The 21,136-nt window shown below is 38.9% G+C and overlaps 1 protein-coding gene across 1 annotated transcript in view; it reads left to right on the top strand.

Annotated features, from left to right (window-relative positions):
- ulk4 (unc-51 like kinase 4) overlaps positions 1–21,136 on the top strand; it is a 234,206-nt gene that overhangs the window by 116,627 nt on the left and 96,443 nt on the right. The window contains exons 25-30 of the mRNA XM_051721331.1: positions 4,138–4,194; positions 4,736–4,787; positions 4,927–5,021; positions 7,031–7,082; positions 8,112–8,274; positions 12,408–12,500. Of these exons, the coding sequence (XP_051577291.1) occupies positions 4,138–4,194; positions 4,736–4,787; positions 4,927–5,021; positions 7,031–7,082; positions 8,112–8,274; positions 12,408–12,500 (512 nt within the window). The remainder of the gene's footprint in view (positions 1–4,137; positions 4,195–4,735; positions 4,788–4,926; positions 5,022–7,030; positions 7,083–8,111; positions 8,275–12,407; positions 12,501–21,136) is intronic.

Raw genomic sequence — 21,136 nt, 5'->3', positions numbered from 1 at the left:
GTACTGAAACAATCAGTTGAGAACCATCGCCCTATATGATGCTGCAAGTGAGACCTGCACTAATTGAAAGAAATGTGCTGTGAAAAAAAAAGCAGCTAAATAATCCCATTGTCTTTCAGACAACATGTATTTTTAATACAAATAATGCTACAGTTTCATGGCCATTAAGACCAGTACATTTTCTCACCCAGTTTTGTTCACCCACCATTGGGCAGTGTCCTAAGGATTAGGAGGTACTGTAATAGGTATCTAAATAGGGTAAATGTGTAGTGTGTAAAATTAATTATGCTAACCTTAAACTAAAAACAATAAACTTTTTCACAATCCCATCCACCTTTCACCCAATTAAATTACTTCATCTGCAGAGAAATAGTGATGAAGGAAGAATGCACTGTTCCTGCCTGTCACTTGCTGTGTGTAATCACTGTCTGTGTCAGAAGGAAATGATCTATTAAAGAGTTTCTCGGTTCAGTCTCACACACAAACATATATATATACACACACACAGAGATCATTACCAGTTGTCAAACGATGCAAAATTGGATTTACTGCTGACACACTCAGTCACGGCAAAATTAATATGAAGGGATCTGGTGTTCTCAGAGAAACATGTTTGTCATTACGCAGAGCTGATGAGTCTCTCTGCTGATTAAATACACTCTTACATTCAGCCAGAATTTGCCATGGAGACTCAGTGGCAGATTGAGCCGTCTCATTTGAAGGGAATGGAACTGATAGAGCTGTCGGCATGATAGTTCCACTGCCATTAAACCATCTGAAGAGGATACTCTGAGATGCCCATTAACACAGAGCTGCAGTGGACGGCATTGGGTGATAATAGGCAGAGTTTTTTGGACTGTTTGTGTGTGTGTGCGTATGCGTGTGTGGGGTAAGAGATCTGCTTTAATGATTCTCAGTGAGTTGTCTCTACCCGAACGATTGAACACATGTTGGTAAGTTTGCACCAGCTCTGTGCACTCCAATGTGTTCATGTTGACTGATCTCGACTGAGTGAATAAATCAACTGGGAAATGTTTTTTACATCAAAGTAGGTGGTGCACCAGGATACAACCACCGTTTACATTGACCAATAGCAGTAAGGTGTTTAAAGCTGAAGACGGAAACGGAATTGCAAAACTAAACTGTTTTCAAAACAGCTTTCTAAATATGCCCCCCTTCCAGCATTAGTCAAACAAAGAGATAGTCCCGCTTAGACCTGCCCAACAACGTTACCCAACCAATGTTGTGAGTTGGGGCGGGTCGCTCAAAACAAAAATGTTCACAGCGCCACAGAAAGACAGTGCTTATAGTTTTTGAGAAAATGTACCTATGAATGGCTTTGCATATTAAGCTGGGATAGGAGAAAGTATTTATACTTCAGCTTTAAGTTTTCCTAGGAGGTTCTTCTGGCGAGCTGTTTCAAACCACCACAACTCAAAAACACCTTATTTTTGATTGAAATAATGTCACACCCATTCTTTCTTTGATTTCACTAGAAGTACATTGGCACTTTAAGCGTGTCCAAACTTGACTGGTGAAGTACAGTACACATTAGTCAGATGGCTCCTTCCTACTATCTGGGCAGTTAGCTTTTGGCCAGAATAAGCTGCAAAGTGGACCAGACTTTAGCCGATAGTCAAATGTCTGGCTACGTGAGACTAGTGCATGTGTGGTTTTCTGATATTAAGAAAAATGCTGGAGGGCATAGCTGGTTGTCTTCCCAGTATCAGGTTGGTCTGCATCTTTGAGACTTCGCTGGCCTCTTTTGCCCTTGAGCTCTGCTTGTGTTATCTCTTCAGCTGCTGTGTACTTCTGAGAGGCGTCGTGCTCTTGTAATATGGGAGCATGCTTGTGTTTTTGTGCATCCATGCATACATTCATGTGACGAGCCCTCTCTGTAGTCTTATCTGTCTCTCTGGCCTGTTGCATCACTGGCAGCAAACAGACTACATTGAAACTTACAGCACTCATCTGTCACATGGGTCAGGCAGAGGTCACATCCAGTGTGTTTCAGAGAACAGAGAATGGCAGCCCTTACGGATAAGAGCTCAGTATCTCACTGTTCTGGACTGTGCCCTTTGACCTTAAATCATTACGGTCCTACAGCACAAACCTGAGGTCTCTCATTCTCACCCTTGTACCAGCACTGAGAACATCCAGAGAGGACAATCACGTCCCAGTGTGAGATTTTAAATGGATTACAATCAAACACCACACCTTATGTTGGTATGTCAGATTAGTGAATGTTGGGAAAAATAGTCCTCTACTAATAGCTGACAGAACAGCAGGGCTTTATAACAACTTTCTCTTAAGCAGACTGTTCACTGCGGTTGTTGCTATCCTGTCACACTGTATCATATGTCCCCATTAAGATCTCAGGTAAAGCCCATGGCAGACTGTGTAACAGCCTTATATGTCAGACTCTATGATATACATCTTGGCTAAGATTTTGGTTAATTTCAGACACTGGCCCCGTTTACATGCACTTAATAAAATGGTTTATTTCAGGGTTTTTGCAGAAAGTGGCTTTCTGAAACGGCATGTAAATGTGAACGCTCGCTTAACAAGGGTTGAGCCAACCAGCTCACATGATGTAAGCTGATAGGGCATTTGACTTGTAATCTGTTAGCCAATTAACATGAGTTTTCTTTATTTGTCTAACATTAGAGAAAAAAAATATAGTGGTATATATTGTATTGTTTAATGTATATAGTACTGTATTGCACAAATGCACACAGCACTTTCTCACACTGTTTCTTATATGTTGCATTGTACCTACAACAATTTACACCAGCCCAGCTGTGTGGCAGTAAAAGTTTCTATTCTATTCTAATCTATTTAAATTACTCAGTTTTGCATATAATCCAGTTTCACTGCAGTGCGCTGGTAGAGTTGACCTCTGAAAATGCTATTTGGTCATGTAGTTGCTGGGGTTTTGTTCTACCAGTTTGCGTGATAAGGTCTGTTTTTGGACATAATATAAGCTTGTTTTGAACAAGGTAAACTTTAGCCAGATCTGGCATTAGCACACATAGCTACCTTAGGTCATTAGTTTAATTAAATCCACACATACTGTAGCTAGGCTAAGTCATTAGTTAAAGGGATGATTCACCCAAAAATGAAAATTCTCTCATCATTTACTCACCCTCATGCCTTTCCAGATGTCTATGACTTTCTTTCTTCTGCTGAACACAAACAAAGATTTTTAGAAGAATATATCATCTCTGTAGGTCCATACAATGCAAGTGAATGGTGATAGGCCTTTGTAGCTCCAAAAATCAGATAACAGAAACTTAAAAGTAATCCATAAGACTCCAGTGCACATGGCTCTTCAAAGAAGCAGCAGAACACAAGTCTTGGTGGTAGATCTGCACTGTTGGGGGGTTTGTGTCTTGCGTTGTGTTTGTGTAGCTTTCCTGTTTTGTTAAGGGGTTTTATGTATGTCTATTTGTGCTGCAGCATGTTCTACATGCTGGATGCAGAATGTCGTGTGTTTGTCTAGTTGTGCACAGTACATCTGTGTATGTTTTAGCAGTAGCAAGTCTCCGTACTTGCTCTACAGCAATAGCAGCATAGCAGATCTAGTCCGCCAAGACCAAATCCTATAAATATGTCAAACCCACATTAAAATGCTAAATCTTTCCAAGAGTTGTCATGACTGAAATGACCTAAGTTCAGGCACAAAACTCTACTTGGTGCAAGCTGATAGGTTCTTTGAACTTATGTGTTAGCCAATCAGCTTGCTCAAATGTGAAGTGTTACGCCAAGCGGCTCACATGATGTAAGCTGATAGGTCGTTTGACTTGTAATCTGTTAGCCAATCAACATGAGTTTTCTCAGATAATTGGTTGTTGTTGAACATGTCATCCTAAATGATGCAAGTGTGCAGATTTTACCTTACAGTGAAAGAAATCTAAATTCTAATCAATAGCTAATTTTGTCTCTTGGCAAAATCCAACACTCTGCATTTTGCTTTTATTCAAGACTTCATAGTGGCCACAACTCGAGTGGAGAGTTTTTGGTTGAATATAAGAATTCTAGATGAGATACTGCTCAATCTGGCAGTCAATAGCACAGAGTGTTGGGATTGTGAATTTTTATTTATTTATTTTGAGTATGACACTGTTTGGTTTGCAGATATTCCGACCGCAGGTGGTGACTGAGGCCTTTCTCATAAAGTTTGGGAAACTGCTGGTGAGTAGATATGTCTCAAATTAGTGCTATTATATGCCTTAACAATGTCCACTTTTTGAAGCCAATATTCATACCCAGATCCCTTACAAAAACGTATTGTAGCAGTATCATGGTAAAGTGAACAAGTGGTAATGCCATTTTACTGAATGATTACCATATTCACGTAGCATGGTATTTACATGGTACTTCAAAGAATGCTATGATATTACCACGGTGCATGTACAGAAAAACATGGTATTGCAAGGTACTGTATATACATTATCAGCCAGGTTTAAATGATTTACATTTACATTTATTCATTTGGCAGACACTTTTATCCAAAGCGATTTACAAAAGACTTTGAAATGATCAACCAATAGGCTATTTAGTAGAAGTGGTCTGTCTAGTGTCAGATCCAAAATGTACCGACTGTCTTGTAAAAGGATATTGCAATTATTATTTTTTTTTTATTTATGGAACTTTTTAGTACGTTTTGTTAGTGATATCTCAGCTACAGAAAAAATTTGATTTTAATATCTCTCTTCTCTTTTATTTTGGGAAGAATCACATTACATCCATTGACTCTAATGAAACGAGTTTGGGAAGTGCTATAGGTAGGTTTTGTTTTTATTTTATTACTGTCTAAGGTCTTTACAAGCTCTTTATCTTTGTTTTTAACTAACCAAAAATTAATTGTTGAAAAGTGAGATTACAATTTGATGCCTTTTGATGTATTTCCTTCACAACTAACAGGTCAGGCATCATCTGAGGAGTTGATCAGAAACACATTGTCTGCAGTGGAGGCTATTTCCCAGCATCCCGCTTTGCTCAGTGTCCATCACTGCACTGTGAGTATGCATACTTTACTGCTCTCTACAGTGATGATCTACTTATTTTTTTTTCTTTCCCAATATTTAATTAACTTCATTAACATTTATTTTTTAAAAGCATTTACCTAGTTGTATTTCCTATTTGCCTCCCAGATCTTAAATGCAAGATTGTGTATCTGTGTGTGCAAGGTGCTGATAAAAATGTTCTAACAAATTTAGTCACTAAAATCTCTGTTCGGCTCAATGCAACCATTACAATCTTCATAGGACGGACACCGATTAAGCAGTGAAGCAAACACAAATGTATCAAGCAGTGTGTTAGCGCACAGAGAGCCATGTTCACATCCAACCCGAGATCTCACTTCTTCACGCCTGATGGAGCAATAACTGAGAACTGGGCTCAACTCTGCCCAGCACTATTATACTCACAAACCTCTCTGCAACTGGAAATCACTCAGGGGCACCGGGTGTGTGTGTGTGTGTGTGTGTGTGTGTGTGTGTGTGTGTGTGTGTGTGTGTGTGTGTGTGTGTAGCTGTGTGAGTGTGAGGCTTTTTTTTTTTTTTGTCTCCCCTTTTTTCCCCAGTTTGGAATGCCCAATTCCCAATGCACTCTAAGTCCTCGTGGTGGCATAGTGACTCGCCTCAATCCGGGTGGAGGAGGACGAATCTCAGTTGCCTCCGTGTCTGAGACCATCAATCCGTGCATCTTATCACGTGGCTTGTTGAGCGCATTACCGCGGAGACGTAGCATGCGTGTATTCTTCACACTATTCTCCGCGGCATCCACGCACAACTCACCACGCACCCCACCGAGAGCGAGAACCACATTATAGCAACCACGAGGAGGTTACCCCATGTGACTCTACCCTCCCTAGCAACCGGGCCAATTTGGTTGCTTAGGTGACCTGGCTGGAGTCACTCAGCACGCCCTGGATTCGAACTCACGACTCCAGGGGTGGTAGTCAGCGTCTTTACTTGCTGAGCTACCCACGCCCCTGTGTGAGGCTTTTGTAATGAGAATTGGTATGTGTGCTGTAGGATTGATGCATCAGGAAGCTTTGAGAGGACACAGGCTGTCTGATACTCCATAATAAACAGCTCCTTTATTACAGTTCACCAGGAGTCATTAGATCCCATTCTACACTCTCAAAATACACATGCATACACTCCATGGAACCTGTGAATGGGCTTAGCTTAATGAAACTTGTTTACATGAGGGTTATAGAGGCTGTGTTTAAAAACACAGAAATAATGTCTATGTAGGCAGCACACTAGGTTTGATTCTAACAATTGAAACTCATATGATGCCCAGAAATGCTGTCTAGTTAGGCAGCTCAGTAAGTTTAATCTGAATGTTCAAGCACTCATATGATACAGAAAATGCAATGTCATACTCTTTTAGATCAATGTCCATTGTTTATACTTTAGAGGGACACTTTCACCATAACAAAACTATGGAAAAAGAATTAGCACTATACTGACATTTCACATCAAACGTCTCATGAGGAGCATGCAAGAGATCAAAGATGTGCCGCAGGTTTTGCATAGAACCTGTACATTGCATACAGCTGAAGAAATGATGTCTTACAATAGACACAAAAGAGGGAAAAAAAATTATAGATAACCTTTACAATGTGTTTTTTGGTGTCCTTTTCACTTGGAGTCAAGGAGAGTGAAATGCTTTGTTTGAGAGATGCCCACAGCCATCCACATTAAGACACCTGTGTGCAACATTTGCTTCTGTGTGTTTGATTGTAGTTGGTAATAATCATAAAACCAGATTCTAATTTTCAAAAGAGCTGGCGTAAGGCCTTTTGTTGTAACACACTTTCTATGATCAAAGGGCAGAGCTAACATCAAATTTCCATGCAAATTGGAGCTGTTCAGTGCTCGCTCTCTCAGTCTTTAGCTTCCAGCTGTTTCAGTTTCACTCATACCATGAGTCTGGTGAGACTGCTGACATACGAGAACTATAGGTGAGATTTCTCACTTTTAAAATAATGCTCTTCTCTCTTTGTTTCTCCAAGGTTGTGGATTTGATTGTACCACCACTGGCGTCACTGGCCTTTAGTAAGAATGGTGAGAACCCACTCCAGCTCTCTGCCGTAGAAAGACAAAATACACATTTAAATTTAGAAGATTCTAATAAGCACTGATACTTTAAGTCATCCACCCATATTTTAAAAGGAGCTATGACCTCTAACTAGGCGTAAGAATCATACAGAACTTAATGATTCTGGTTCTGATTCCATTTAATGATTCCGATTCCTTGACTACTCCATTAAAGGGATAGTTCACCCAAAAATGAAAATTCTCTCATCATTTAAACACCCTCATGCCATCCCAGGTGTGTATGACTTTCTTTCTTCTGCAGAACACAAATTAAGATTTTTGGAAGAATATCTCATCTTTGTAGGTCCATACAATGCAAATGAATGGGTGCCAAAATTTTGAAGCTCCAAAAAGAACGTAACGGCAGCATAAAAGTAATCCATAAGACTCCAGTGGTTAAATCCATATCTTAAGAAGTGATATGATAGGTGTGGGTGAGAAACAGATCTATATTTAAGTCAATTTTTGCTAGAAATTCTCCTCCCTTCCCAGTAGGGGGTGTATGCATGAAGAATGTGACTCACCAAAAGCACAAAAAGGAGTCATGGATTACTTTTATGCTGACCTATGTGATTTTTGGAGCTTCAAAATTTTGGCACCCATTCACTTGCATTGTATGGACCTACAGAGCTGAGAAATTCTAATAAAAATAGTAATTTGTGGTCTGCTGAAGAAAGAAAGTCATACACATCCGGGATGGCATAAGGGTGTGTAAATGATGAGAGAATTTTCATTTTTGGATGAAGTATTCTTTTAACCTCAGAATAACTGGTCCTAACAATATACTGTATGTGACAAATATACTAAAGAAAAACAATTCTGAAAAAGAACCAGTTCTAAATTTCCAACTCTCCCTCTAACTTTGAATGTATTTGAGCGAGTAAGTAGTATGAATCTAACCCTTCTGCTCTGTGTGTGTGTGTGTGTGTGTGTGTGTGTGTGTGTGTGTGTGTGTGTGTGTGTGTTTGTGTGTGTTTGTGTGTGTGTATGTCCCAGTGCAATGGCGAATCGTGAGTTTGCGGGTGCTGTCAGAGATCACACTGCTGCTGCTCAGCCAAGAGGAGGTGGAAGAGAGAGAAGGAGATGGAGAATGGGAAGGAGAAGGCATCTCCTCAAACACACGACTGCTGGCGCTCATCTCTGAGGCCCTGCTGCCACAGTAAGACCACTCACCTTCATTCTGCTCACTCATTTTACTCCTCAATCGTCTCATGTCATCCCTCCAAAAATCTTGTTTTAATTGGCCTTTGTTAACATGTAGTCACTTCACTGTTCAGAATGAGGTTTTATAAATCTTTTCTAATAAATTCTTCTTTCAAAGGGAACATGCACTCACTAAACACTTCATTAGGAACATTATATTAATACTGGACAGGGCCTCCCTTTGCTCTCAAACAGTCTCAGTTCTTCGTGGTATTGATTCCACAAGATGTTGGAAACATTCCTTTGAGATTCTGGTCCATGTTTTCATGATTGCATCACACAACTTCTTCAGATTTGTCAGCTGCACGTTCTTGCTGTGAATCTCCCATTCTATCACATCCCAAAGGTGTTCTATTGGATTCAGATCCAGATACTGGGAAGGCAACTGAAGAACAGTGAACTTATTGCAGTGTTAATTAAACCAGTTTGAGACAACTTTTGCTTTGTGACATGGTGCATTATCATGCTAGTAGTAGCCAATAGAAGATGGGAAAATTGTGGCCATGAAGGGATGCACATGGTCAGCAACAATACTCAAATAGGCTGTGGCATTCAAGTGATGATTGATTGGTATTAATAGGCCCAAAGTGTCCAAGAAAACATTCCTCACACCATTGCACCACCGGCACCAGCCTGGACTGTTGACACAAGGATTCATGCTGTTGGTGGCAAATTCTGACCCTGACCCTACCAATCATGTCAACAAGGACCAGAATTTCCAGCATCTTGTGGAGAATGCCACGAAGAATTGAGGCTGTTTTGAGAGCACTGATAAATGCTATGCAATAATAAAACTCTTAATAAAACTCTCATCTAAATCTCCTAGGGGACTATGTCTTACCTCAATTCTCACCTCTAGTTTTATAGTTTTATTCAGATGGAATATATACACTATATTGCCAAAAGTATTCGCTCACCCATCCAAATAATTGAATTCAGGTGTTCCAATCACTTCCATGGCCACAGGTGTATAAAATGAAGCACCTAGGCATGCAGACTGCTTCTACAAACATTTGTGAAAGAATGGGCCGCTCTCAGGAGCTCAGTGAATTCCAGCGTGGTACTGTGATAGGATGCCACCTGTGCAACAGGTCCAGTCGTGAAATTTCCTCGCTACTAAATATTCCACAGTCAACTGTCAGTGGTATTATAACAAAGTGGAAGCAATTGGGAATGACAGCAACTCAGCCACGAAGTGGTAGGCCACGTAAAATGACAGAGCAGGGTCAGCGGATGCTGAGGTGCATAGTGCGCAGAGGTCGCCAACTTTCCTCAGAGTCAATCGCTACAGACCTCCAAAGTTCATGTGGCCTTCAGATTAGCTCAAGAACAGTGCATAGAGAGCTTCATGGAATGGGTTTCCATGGCCGAGCAGCTGCATCCAAGCAATACATCACCAAGTGCAATGCAAAGCGTCGGATGTAGTGGTGTAAAGCACGCCGCCACTGGATTCTAGAGCAGTGGAGACGCGTTCTCTGGAGTGACGAATCACACTTGTCCATCTGGCAATCTGATGGACGAGTCTGGGTTTGGCGGTTGCCAGGAGAACGGTACTTGTCTAACTGCATTGTGCCAACTGTGAAGTTTGGTGGAGGAGGGATTATGGTATGGGGTTGTTTTTCAGGAGCTGGGCTTGGCCCCTTAGTTCCAGTGAAAGGAACTCTGAATGCTTCAGCATACCAAGAGATTTTGGACAATTCCATGCTCCCAACTTTGTGGGAACAGTTTGGGGATGGCCCCTTCCTGTTCCAACATGACTGCACACCAGTGCACAAAGCAAGGTCCATAAAGACATGGATGAGCGAGTTTGGTGTGGAAGAACTTGACTGGCCTGCACAGAGTCCTGACCTCAACCCAATAGAGCACCTTTGGGATGAATCTGAGCAAAGACTGTGAGCCAGGCCTTCTCGTCCAACATCAGTGTCTGACCTCACAAATGCGCTTCTGGAAGAATGGTCAAAAATTCCCATAAACGCACTCCTAAACCTTGTGGAAAGCCTTCCCAGAAGAGTTGAAGCTGTTATAGCTGCAAAGGGTGGGCCGACGTCATGTTAAACCCTATGGATTAAGAATGGGATGTCACTTAAGTTCATATGCGTCTAAAGGCAGGTGAGCGAATACTTTTGGCAATATAGTGTGTGTATATATATATTTTATTTTATTTTATTTTATTATTTTTGTTTTGGTATACAATCTACATTAGGATCCTTCTATTTAGTCATTTGTTTTCCAGCAAGACATGCAATCATGTGCTGACTTATTGTTGTTCTTGGCTAATACCTTTAACAAATACTTTTATAGGGTGTTAAAAGAGTTCACCCAAAAATGAAAATTCTGTCATGAATACTCGACCATATGTTAATCCAAGCCCAAATGCATTTCTCTCTTCTGTTGAACACAAAAGGAGATGTTAGGCTGAATGTTAGTCCCAGTCACCATTCGCTTTCATTCATCTTTTTTTTTTTTTCTCCATACAATGAAAGTGAATGGTGACTGAGACTAGCAGTTTGCCATATCCTTTTAAGTTACACGGGTGGAAGAAAGCCATATGTGTTTGCAAAAACATGAAGGTAAGTGATGACAGAGTTTTCATTTTGGGGTCAACTATTCCTTTAAGAGTGGTGTTATCCCTTTAATAAGTCAATGCTCTCCAATAAAAAGTTGACAAAATGCACAGAATATTATCATATGAAATCCTGAAAGAGGGGACCTTGCTGCTAAATCAGTTATAATGTTTATTGAAAATAGATAATAATATGTATGAGAAAGATAAGATGATGATATTTGCATATACATGTATATTATTAATAAAATAGTATTTATTTTATGTAAATCATTAAACATGCCTAGTTATTAGAATGACTAATTCACAAGGCAGAGAAAATACCTGTAAATGTTAGATGGAGATGAGAGATGTGTTTAACAGGATGATGAAGTAGTCTGGAGCGTTTCTCTTCACCCTACAGCTGTTCTGAAAGCATTATACACAAAACATTTTGCTATTTCTGCCTTTGTTATCAAAGCAGCTGTAGGATGAGTAAGCACGACGATGTGACAAGGCAAAAAAATTGCTCCGACGTCACGTGCTTGCATTGTAGACAGCTCCATTGATTACAAACAGGAGCGATTGTTTATTGCATCGCTCGCTTGCAGAGACACGGTATAGCAATGTGCTTTCTTTGCTCACTGCGCGTTTGTCAAGCGCCCAATGTGCTGCGGAATGCTGTGCGTGAGTGGGAGAGAGAGAGAGACGCAGTGGCAGTAATATTATTATGGTAAATTTATCATTACTGATAAATGTATGACATTCTGGTTTTTAATATATTTTATATGCATTTTTGGATTTTTCTTCAACGTTTGAAGGATTTTTCACATGGCACCCGTGGTCTCACTGGATGGCACCCCAGTTGGAAAACACTGTTTTAATGTACTATGATTAATTGCGATTAATGACTGAAAATTGTGTGATAAATTATAAATGTTTTTTTATTTTATTTTTTTTTTTATCAATTCACAGCCCTACTTTTAATAGAAAACTAAATTTTCAGCTGTCATTAATCCAGTCTACTAAGAAAACACTGAGCTACCTCATCATTAAGAAATCATTCTAATGTGTTAATTTGGTGTTAGAGAAACCCTTTTTGTTATTTTAGAACTGTTGAAAATAGTTGTGCTTCCTAATGTAGTGTGGAAATTGTAATACAATGTCTTTCTTTCAAGTTGCTGAAGCATTAAATCCACTTGCATTTCCAAAGTTCAGATTTGGTCTTTAGAAACTCATCTGTTTGTCATTCTTTTGTGATATTTGATCTGATACAGTGTTTTTAACCAAAGGTCAGAAAGAGGGTGGAAAATATTCATATAAAACCAAATTACCACTGGGTTTAGTACAAGAAATCATGAACAAATGCTACAGAAAGTGTAGAATATAGCCCTTTTAAGTAAGTGGCCTGAAACCTGGACTAGACTGTCCTAATGAGTATAATGCAGCATATTTAATTTCTATTGTCATTGTTGTTGTTCATTAAATAACTGTATACTGTGCATATTGTGAGTAGCTGTGGTTTGTAATGCAAATCCTCTCTACAGGTATGAGACTTTGCTTCTGGAGCCGGACCCTCTACCTCTGTATGCTCTGAAACTGTTAGTGTCCCTCACTGAGCACAGCTCACCTGTCAGCAGGTAACCAACAAAACTCTCTTCACTCCTGGTTAAAAGGGAGGTTTTATTTTTTATATTCACTTATACCCATTTAAATTATAGAAACTCATTTTCTAAAGCACAACCCACTATAGGAAGGCCTTAAAGGGGTCATGAAATGCTTTTTCATTTTTTTTTTTTTATTATTATTATGTTCCTTGAGGTTAGCTTATAATATTATAAAAGTTTTTTTGCACAAAAAAACGGTCAAATTGCTTACCATTTATCAAGTGCTGAAATTTGCTTGGTGTAGAACAATCTGGAATAATGTTAAACATTGTAACAGTCACCTCTTTGCAGCCTGAACTTGTTCAGAACGTTAAATCTTTGTGACACCTGCACTAAAAACAATCTAGATGCAGCGCAACAAATGAAACAGAGCGCAGGTGCCTCGACATACATTTTGAGACTTGAAGATTTTTTTAACTTGACACGGTGTTTAAAAATGTGCCATTGCTGAAGAAACAGCGAGACGTGATGCAAAAGTCAAAGAGATTTGTCCAGCATGTGTTTACATAGGAAAAAAATGATAAGACAATGAACAGAGCAGATGCATGCAAAAACACGTTCGATGTGAATGGCCCCTAATCTGTTCATCCGTTCACTTGTGCTGTGAGTGAGAGTTCAGTACAAGTTCAGTAGGCATGTTTATTTTTTCATTTATTAAAAACCCAAAGTCCTACTTGAAAAACTGACCCCAACCCGGCACCAAAACCCAACAGATTCTCGGGTCCCGTCGGGCCTGGGTTGGGTTGCAGACCTCTACTTAGCGATGAATGATGGCTTACTGTTTATTACAAACACACTGATAAATGAAAAATTAGAAATAAATGGTTTACTTACCAGCATTACTGCATGGTGCAATACAGTTGGCACTGCCGCATCTTTCAATAAAAGAAACATCTCACCTCACAGCAGTAACTTGAGCCGATCTCTCCTTAACAGTACACCCACGACGATGACGCATGTTGTGGGGCGTGTCCATGCAAATGAGCAATGTGTTGTGACGTCATAAACACACAGATTTCAAAACAAGACGTTTCAGCAGGGTGTTAACTATAAATGCTCTTTTTAGACTGGGGAGGAAGTTTTGAACTCTGAAACTTACAGTATGTTTTTATAGTACGATTATCTCTTATATGTCTAAATATCAAGGAAATGTTATTCTTCATTTCATGACCCCTTTAAAGGGATAGTTCACACAAAAATGAAGATTCCGTCATCATTTACTCATGCTGGTTCAAAGCAGTATGACTGACTTTCTTCCATGGAACACAATAGGTCTCAGTTACCATTCAATTTCATTGCACCTTTTCTCCCCATACAATGAAAACGAATGGTGACCGAGGTTGTCTTTCTGTTTAAAATCTTGTTTTGTGTTCCACAGAAGAAAGAAAGGGTTTGGGGCAGCATGAGGTGTGAGTAAATGATGTCAGAATTTTCATTTTTGGATGAACTCTCCCTTTTTTTCTTTTTTTGCGAATTTGCACAGGTACGCAAAATCGCTTCATGTTTGTTTATCTCTAAGCTGTAGACAGGGGTTCGTAGTGCAGATCACCTATCTTGCTTTTCCCCTAGAGCACACTGGGAAGTGTTTTCAACCAGTGAGCAGTTGTAGACATGTTTAGACCAGTTTACAGCACCACTGTGTGTTCAATCCAGTTGTTTAATCACAACACATCTGCTCCTCTAATTAATGCTAATATTTAAACATACTCAGAACAGTATGCTATGAATATTTACTGGAGCTGTTTTTGGCAAATACATCCCCAATATCATTTACCAGAGGTTTTGTGCAGAAGTTTGTCTTGAGGCATTTCTCGTTTAGCCAGGTCTCCTGTGTGTTCCTGGACTCATTTAGATTATTGATCCTGAAGATTTTAGAAGTAGGTCAGACTGAGGAGTAATAAACTTTTTAAGTGCTAAGATGCTGCATATGTCTTCTAACTGCATCTGCAGAAACCCAGAACTGTCTGCTGTGATATTTAAAAAAATTCTTCAAAAAACATAGCAATTATTTAATATCATTACAATTATCTCTATTTTCACAACTGATGCACACCAATCAATTTCCTATATGTGTATGTATATTTTTTTGAACAACGATATGCAGAGTATAGTGTACCTTATAATAGCCTATGGGTGCTCATTAAGTATTTATACATTTACAAGGATAATTTCTGAATATGTTGTGAAATATGTTAATCGAGCTTTTTCGTCAGCACAATTTTCATCATCATAGCTCATCATAGCTTTGTGCTGAGGAGTTATGGGCTTGCACACACACACACACACACACACGCACATAATCCTCTAATTTTCTCAAAGATTTCTTCTCTTTTGTCTTTCATTCTTTACCCTGTCCTTACCACCTCTCTCTGTGCGCTGTAATGAGTGTCTGCATGTACAGGTGAGTGTGTGTGTACATGCGTTTGCAAGTATAAATGCATATAAGTGTGTTTCTTATCTCATCCCCGCCCCCGCAACCCCCCCCCTGTTTCTCTAATGGCTCCTGCTAACCTCATACACATCGTCTTTCTTGGTGCTGATAGAGCCTCGGCCACACGGCTGATCTATTCAAATTGCTGTCACCAATCGGAAAACACCTCACCAACCCCCCTGCCTGTGAGGAGCTATTTCCACTCACAATGGTGAAATTAAATTGCATTTGCCAGTGCTTGATAAAGTCCTAAAAAGCACAGACCTTCTCTTGATGGGTTCCAGGCAAAATGAGATTGCAAATGAGCGACATTAGCAGGTTCCGTGCGAGCATTGTGTTCCTTTATTATCGGTTGTGATAGTAGTTCAAACTTTCCAATTATCATAAACCTTTGGCCACTCTTGGCTTTGTGCAGACAGTGGAAAATATGTGTGTTCTTAAGCAAGTGGTGCTGAACGGCTTCTCTAAAGTGTTCATTTTATCAGTTTATTTCTAGAGTCTGATGGCTTATGCTCAGACTGTGGATAATTAACTAGTTTCTGACCAGTATGTTTAGTTAAAACTCTTAATAATGTGCTCTGTCTTATCTAAATGAAGAGGGTTTGATTTACTAAAAATAAATTGACTATTTAGTTCTTGCAAAAGGGTAAGATGCAGTTGGCTTGATCGGCCTTGATCAGACTACAAAAACAACACATTGAAAAATTAATTATTTTTGGGCTTTTATTTCAAAAACTGTGGAGAGGTGCCAGGAAACGATAGGGAGAAAAGCCAGCCTCAATCTTTAGTCAAACGCAAGCCTGCACATAACTCAGGTTCTAGTTGCCAGGCCATTAAAAAATCTAATGTAAATGGTATTTATGTGCAGGGATCCAATTGTCATAAAAATATCAGGTAATTTTACAATTCTAAAAGTCTTAAAATTGTAAGGGAGGGTTCACCCAAAATGATCATTCTCTCATCATTTACTCACCCAAAACGTTCAAGCTCCAAAAAGGACACAAAGGCAGCATAAAATAATCCATTCGACTCGAGATGTTCAATCAGTGTCTTCTGAAGCGATTTGATCGCTTTGGGTGAGAAGCAGACCACTATATATACTGCACCTTGACAGTGCAGGTTTCATGACGGTGATTATTTGACGCTACACGTGGTTGCCAGGTACTCGATCACAGTATTATTATACATCAATTAGATTATGCATTTTCATTTTCTAGTGTTTATCATCAAACAATTGCAGATACATACAAGTATCCCAAAGAAACTCATTATTTTACCTCACATCTGAATTTTCTAAATAGCCCAACTGGATGTGAAAACCGTGAACTTGTCAATCCTGTATCTGGTTCATGTACAACGCTCTGTGCATGTGTCAAGCATTTTAAAGTGTGTAAACAAGCATCTCTAGATTGCGCCAAGGAGAATGTGGATGTCAAGACTTATAGTGAATTTTAGCCTGTTACTCAACTCAAGTTATCGGATCACTTCAGCAGACATGGATTAAACAATTAAAGAGTCATATGGATTACCTTTTATGCTGCTTTTGTTTGTTTTTTTGGAGTTTGAAAATTTTGGACTCTTATTTACTTGCATTGTATGGACAAAAATACATCATACATCCTTCAGAATATCTTCATTTGTGTTCCATAGAAGAAAGAAACATTCTGTACTAAGGTTTTTTCTGTAACATTAATATTGTTAATGGTTAACAAAATTTATATGCGATTAATAGCAAATGTTCTATAATTTGGTCACACTTTTAACTAGTGTTACCATATAATTACTATGTAATTACTGTTGGTAAGCTGCTAAGTAATTTCAATGAATGTCTAGTTGTTTTGTGGAGCTGCTTGTAATTACACATTATTCATGTCATTACTATTACATTTCTAACATGTAATAGATATAACATGGGTAATTTTATGTAAAGTTAATATTGATTAAAACTATTAAATATATTTATTTATTTTTATTTTTGCTAGTGTATGGGAAATCTCTCTACACCAGTGAAGGTGTCATTGCTTCTACTGAAGGGTTATGCCCTCTGTTAGTGGGATATTGGACTGGACATGCAGTGTGTGGAAGCTGTCTGTGTCCATGCTGTTCAGCCTGTGCAAGTGTCACGATCTGTTTGTATGTGTGACTGGCTATTATTCTCGCAGCACTGTTTATGTGGACAGCTCAGGACTGAAAGGTTTTACAATGTGTGGGCATAGCAGTTTCTCCGGCTACAAATGCTGGCCCCTGACCGCACTGTAGATCCACTGAACAGACGAGAGAAAGATGGATGGATAGATGGATTGTTTGAGAGTGTGGAATCTATGTAGTGGATCTATTTGTTAGTACACCAGAAAAAAAATACTCCCAGAGATGGACCGCAGGAGAAATCACACCATACACCTGCTCTGATAGTGTCTCAGCCCCAGAGGGCTGGCGACAGCAGTAAATGTCATGGCTTTTGTGTGCCAATACAAGAGAATGAGGGGTAAATGAGGAGTGCATGGCCAGAGCTCTTCTTACTGGCTGATTGGAGATCAGATGCAATGGTTGTCTGCAGGCGCAAAGATTATGTGCATACTTTTTCTTATTAGATGCTTTTGTTTCTTTCGCTGACATTTACCTGTGTAAATGCCAATCTCTGCACTTCCCGTTTCCGTGAAAATGCTTAGCACCGTTGAAATTGCTCTTAGGTGCAAACAAAGAGTGAAATGTTCATTGTTCAGTGATTTAAAACCCACAAGTTTCGTTTTTTGGACGAGGAAAAGAGCGTATGTTAAATTCAGATTTAAGACGCAAGTAAGATGGAGTGAATTTTATCTCTGCTGTTAGGATGGCAATTTTGGTATGGATCTTATCTGTCCAGAGCTGACAGGCCTGGTTGGTTATCACTCTCTACAGACCAGAGTACTATAGGGGTGAATATATAAAAATAAAAAAAAACATGTCCAGTTCACTTATCACCCAACAACCAAAAGACAAACAAAAACATAATACATTTTTTTTAAATAATATGAAGCCTGTTTTAGGACCATTTTAAGCTTTGTGACATTATTTTCATGAAAATTAAGCATTACAAAAAAAAAAAGACTTTCTCTTATTCAATATTCTCTTTATTTGGATCTTAGTCAAAATAAAATCAACCTTGGTTTGATATCAACCTTGTCATAATGCCACATTTCAGTCTATATTATTGACCAATTTTATTATTATTAAAAACTTTCCTTAAGAAACTTAAAATCTCCTCAAAGCAATGCAACAAAGAAAATAATACATAGGTAAAAACAATTATAATAAAATAAAAATGATGCAAATAAACACTTGTAGACACTTAATGATTTAAGTCATCTCTATAGAGAATATATGAACATCTGAAGGCAAACATGGCTGGTTTGTATCCTAATATCAAATATAATTCGAACTGAATTTTAGTAAGGGTGATAATGTGTACTTCAAAAAACCCTTTATTTTGGCTCATGACACAGTGTTGTAGCTGTCTTCCTCGTCAGTGGTGGTTAGAATGTTGTTTGTCTGGCTATTTGAGATGTTTGACTTTCTCCATATCTCTTTAAGGTAAAAAACTTCTCAGTAGAACTAAAATTTGTCACATATGTTCTGTGATCTGTGCCGCGATATTGAGAGAAGCCGGATTGAGTAGCACAACTGATTGCATTTTGTGCTCTCCTGTCTCTAGAACGCAAATATCGGGAAGCCTGCTGGACTCGTTTGCACTTCTGTGCTACAGAGATAGCCCGTGCAACACTCACGTGAAACACAGATACACTTGTCAGATGACTAGCATATTTATTATCGCTCATGAAGTGTCGAATGCAAGATGCCGGAAAAACCCTGTTCATGTTTCTTCAAGTCTCTCAGTCACAAAGGAAGCCATTCCCACTGATAGATACACACACGCCCTCACATGGATATTTATATATCACCATATACACGATATAGCAAAACCTCTATTGATTGACACTTTATATCGTCACCACGATATATATTGTCATATCACCCAGCCCAATGCTAACCTTATTTATGATTTCCTAAAGTATACATACAGCAGGGTTCACACAAGATCATTGTAGTGCTTGCATTTAGATTTTAAAACTTTAAGTACTAGAATATTTGGAAAATTAGCTTGTTTTGTTGAAAAATGCTTGAAAGTGCTTGAAATAAACACAGAACATTTATATGCAGTTAGCATTCCTGAGAAACAAATTACAGTATTTGCCACACATCATATTTTCCATATTCCCAGCACACATTGCACAGACACTGGCCAAGAAAAGCGACCAACCACAGCTCATTTTGTTTTTTACGTGACATTTAGGGGTGGGTAAAAAAACAATGGTCTGCGTTTATGCGTTGTTCCCGAATGTTAGTGTGGATACACATATCTCTAATGTGAGTAAATCACTCGCGTATGCAAACAAATTTCATGCTGGGTGACTAAAAGATGAAAACCATGCGTTCCAGTGTCATTGAATAAAGGCTCTTTTAAATCCTTTCTGTTATTTATAGTCAGTTTGTGAACAAAAAGTAAAATGAAACATTAATTCTACTAACTCCTATCTTGTTAATGTGTGCTCAACTTAAACACTTTCAGGCTTGAGACACTCGCTGAACTGCCGCTTGTCATAAAAAGACAGTACCATTTTAGTGCTTGTTATGCAAATAATGCTAACTCAATGTAAATACTGGTAAATTGTACAAATTGTTTTAAACAGTGACAGCTTGCATACTCTATGGCCCAGGCTGATAGGTTCTTTGACATGTAATCTGTTTAGCCAATCAACTTGCATGATGCAGCTGGTAGGTCTTGTGACATGTAATTTGTTAGCCAATCAACTTGCATACTCTTTGCCTTAATTTAAATAGCCTCAGTTGTTTTCAGGTTATTGGGTTTCACTGCAGCACACTACAAGAATTTTATCTCTGAAACCCTCCTCCTCCCCATCACCACTGGTCTAGATATGCTTCAAGGGATGCCTAAGCAGAATCATAAGCAGATCTAGTCAGCTAAGACCAAACCTACCAACTTGTCAGATCCATTATAACAGCTTAAAGTTATTCCAAGAGTTGTCATGACTGAAATATGGAAATATGTAACAATGTGATTTACATTTATGCATTTGGCAGATGCTTTTATCCAAAGCGACTTACAGTGCATTCATGGTGTTCATTTTAACAGTTTGTGTGTTCCCTGGGATTCAAACCAATGATCTTGGCATTGTGAGTGCCATGCTCTACCAGTTGAGATACAAGAAACTCACTGGTAAGCACTTCAGCAATATCTGCAACAGAATTTAAAATGCTTCTGACAGACATCACAATTCCAGCTTTCCCTCACCTCAGAGTGATTGGCTGCTAACTGCTGTTTTTGCCTCTCATTTTAGTAAAGTTCAACTTTTTGGGACTCTCACCACTTGCTCTGCTCCACTATCAATCCCTTAATTTCCCCACTAACCAAACGCCCTCTCAGCTCTGCTCACTCCACGCCAGTGGACACAACAAATGGCAACATGATAAAAACTTTAATATTATTTCTTTTTTTACAGTAAAGAAATTATTATTATTTGTATTCCAGTAATAAGGATTGTCAAATAATAATAATAATAATAAAAAAAGTGTCACAAGGCGAAAAGTCCTGCGGTCCTAAAACAGGCTTAATTTTCTTTAAACAAAATATATTTTTTATTTGTTTCTTTTGATTTTGATTTTGGGGAGAAATACGACCCTGGACATGTTATTGGACAGATTTTGTGGGATTCACCCATAACGTGACAGACCACAGACCATTTTTATGTGAGCCATGTTCACTTTATCTAAGTACAGTCTTCTCTGGACACATTGTGCACAAGTGGGTCAGTAACCAGATTGGTCTGAAAGCTGTGTTAGTGAAAGGCACAGTACTTTCTCACCCACCCAGTTGACCCCATTTACCTCTGCAAACTCCCGTCTTTCAGAGAGATGGATGAGTGATCCCTATGCCACCATGTCTCTCTCTCTCCGTCTGTCTTTTTTTGGTCTGTCATGAGATAAAATGGTCCTATTCATTATGCCTGCTTACTCTGTTGTACCTGGAGTGTGGTGTGTGTGTGTGTGTGTGTGTGTGTGTGTGTGTGTCTGTGTTTGTTTTGTATTGGCTCTTGTGTTTGATTGGTAATTGTAGGGGTAA

Source organism: Myxocyprinus asiaticus, chromosome 16 (assembly GCF_019703515.2).
Source record: "Myxocyprinus asiaticus isolate MX2 ecotype Aquarium Trade chromosome 16, UBuf_Myxa_2, whole genome shotgun sequence".
In the NCBI taxonomy this organism is placed as follows: domain Eukaryota; kingdom Metazoa; phylum Chordata; class Actinopteri; order Cypriniformes; family Catostomidae; genus Myxocyprinus; species Myxocyprinus asiaticus.
Note: the sequence above shows the minus strand (reverse complement) of the source record. Positions and strands in the feature narration are given on the sequence as shown.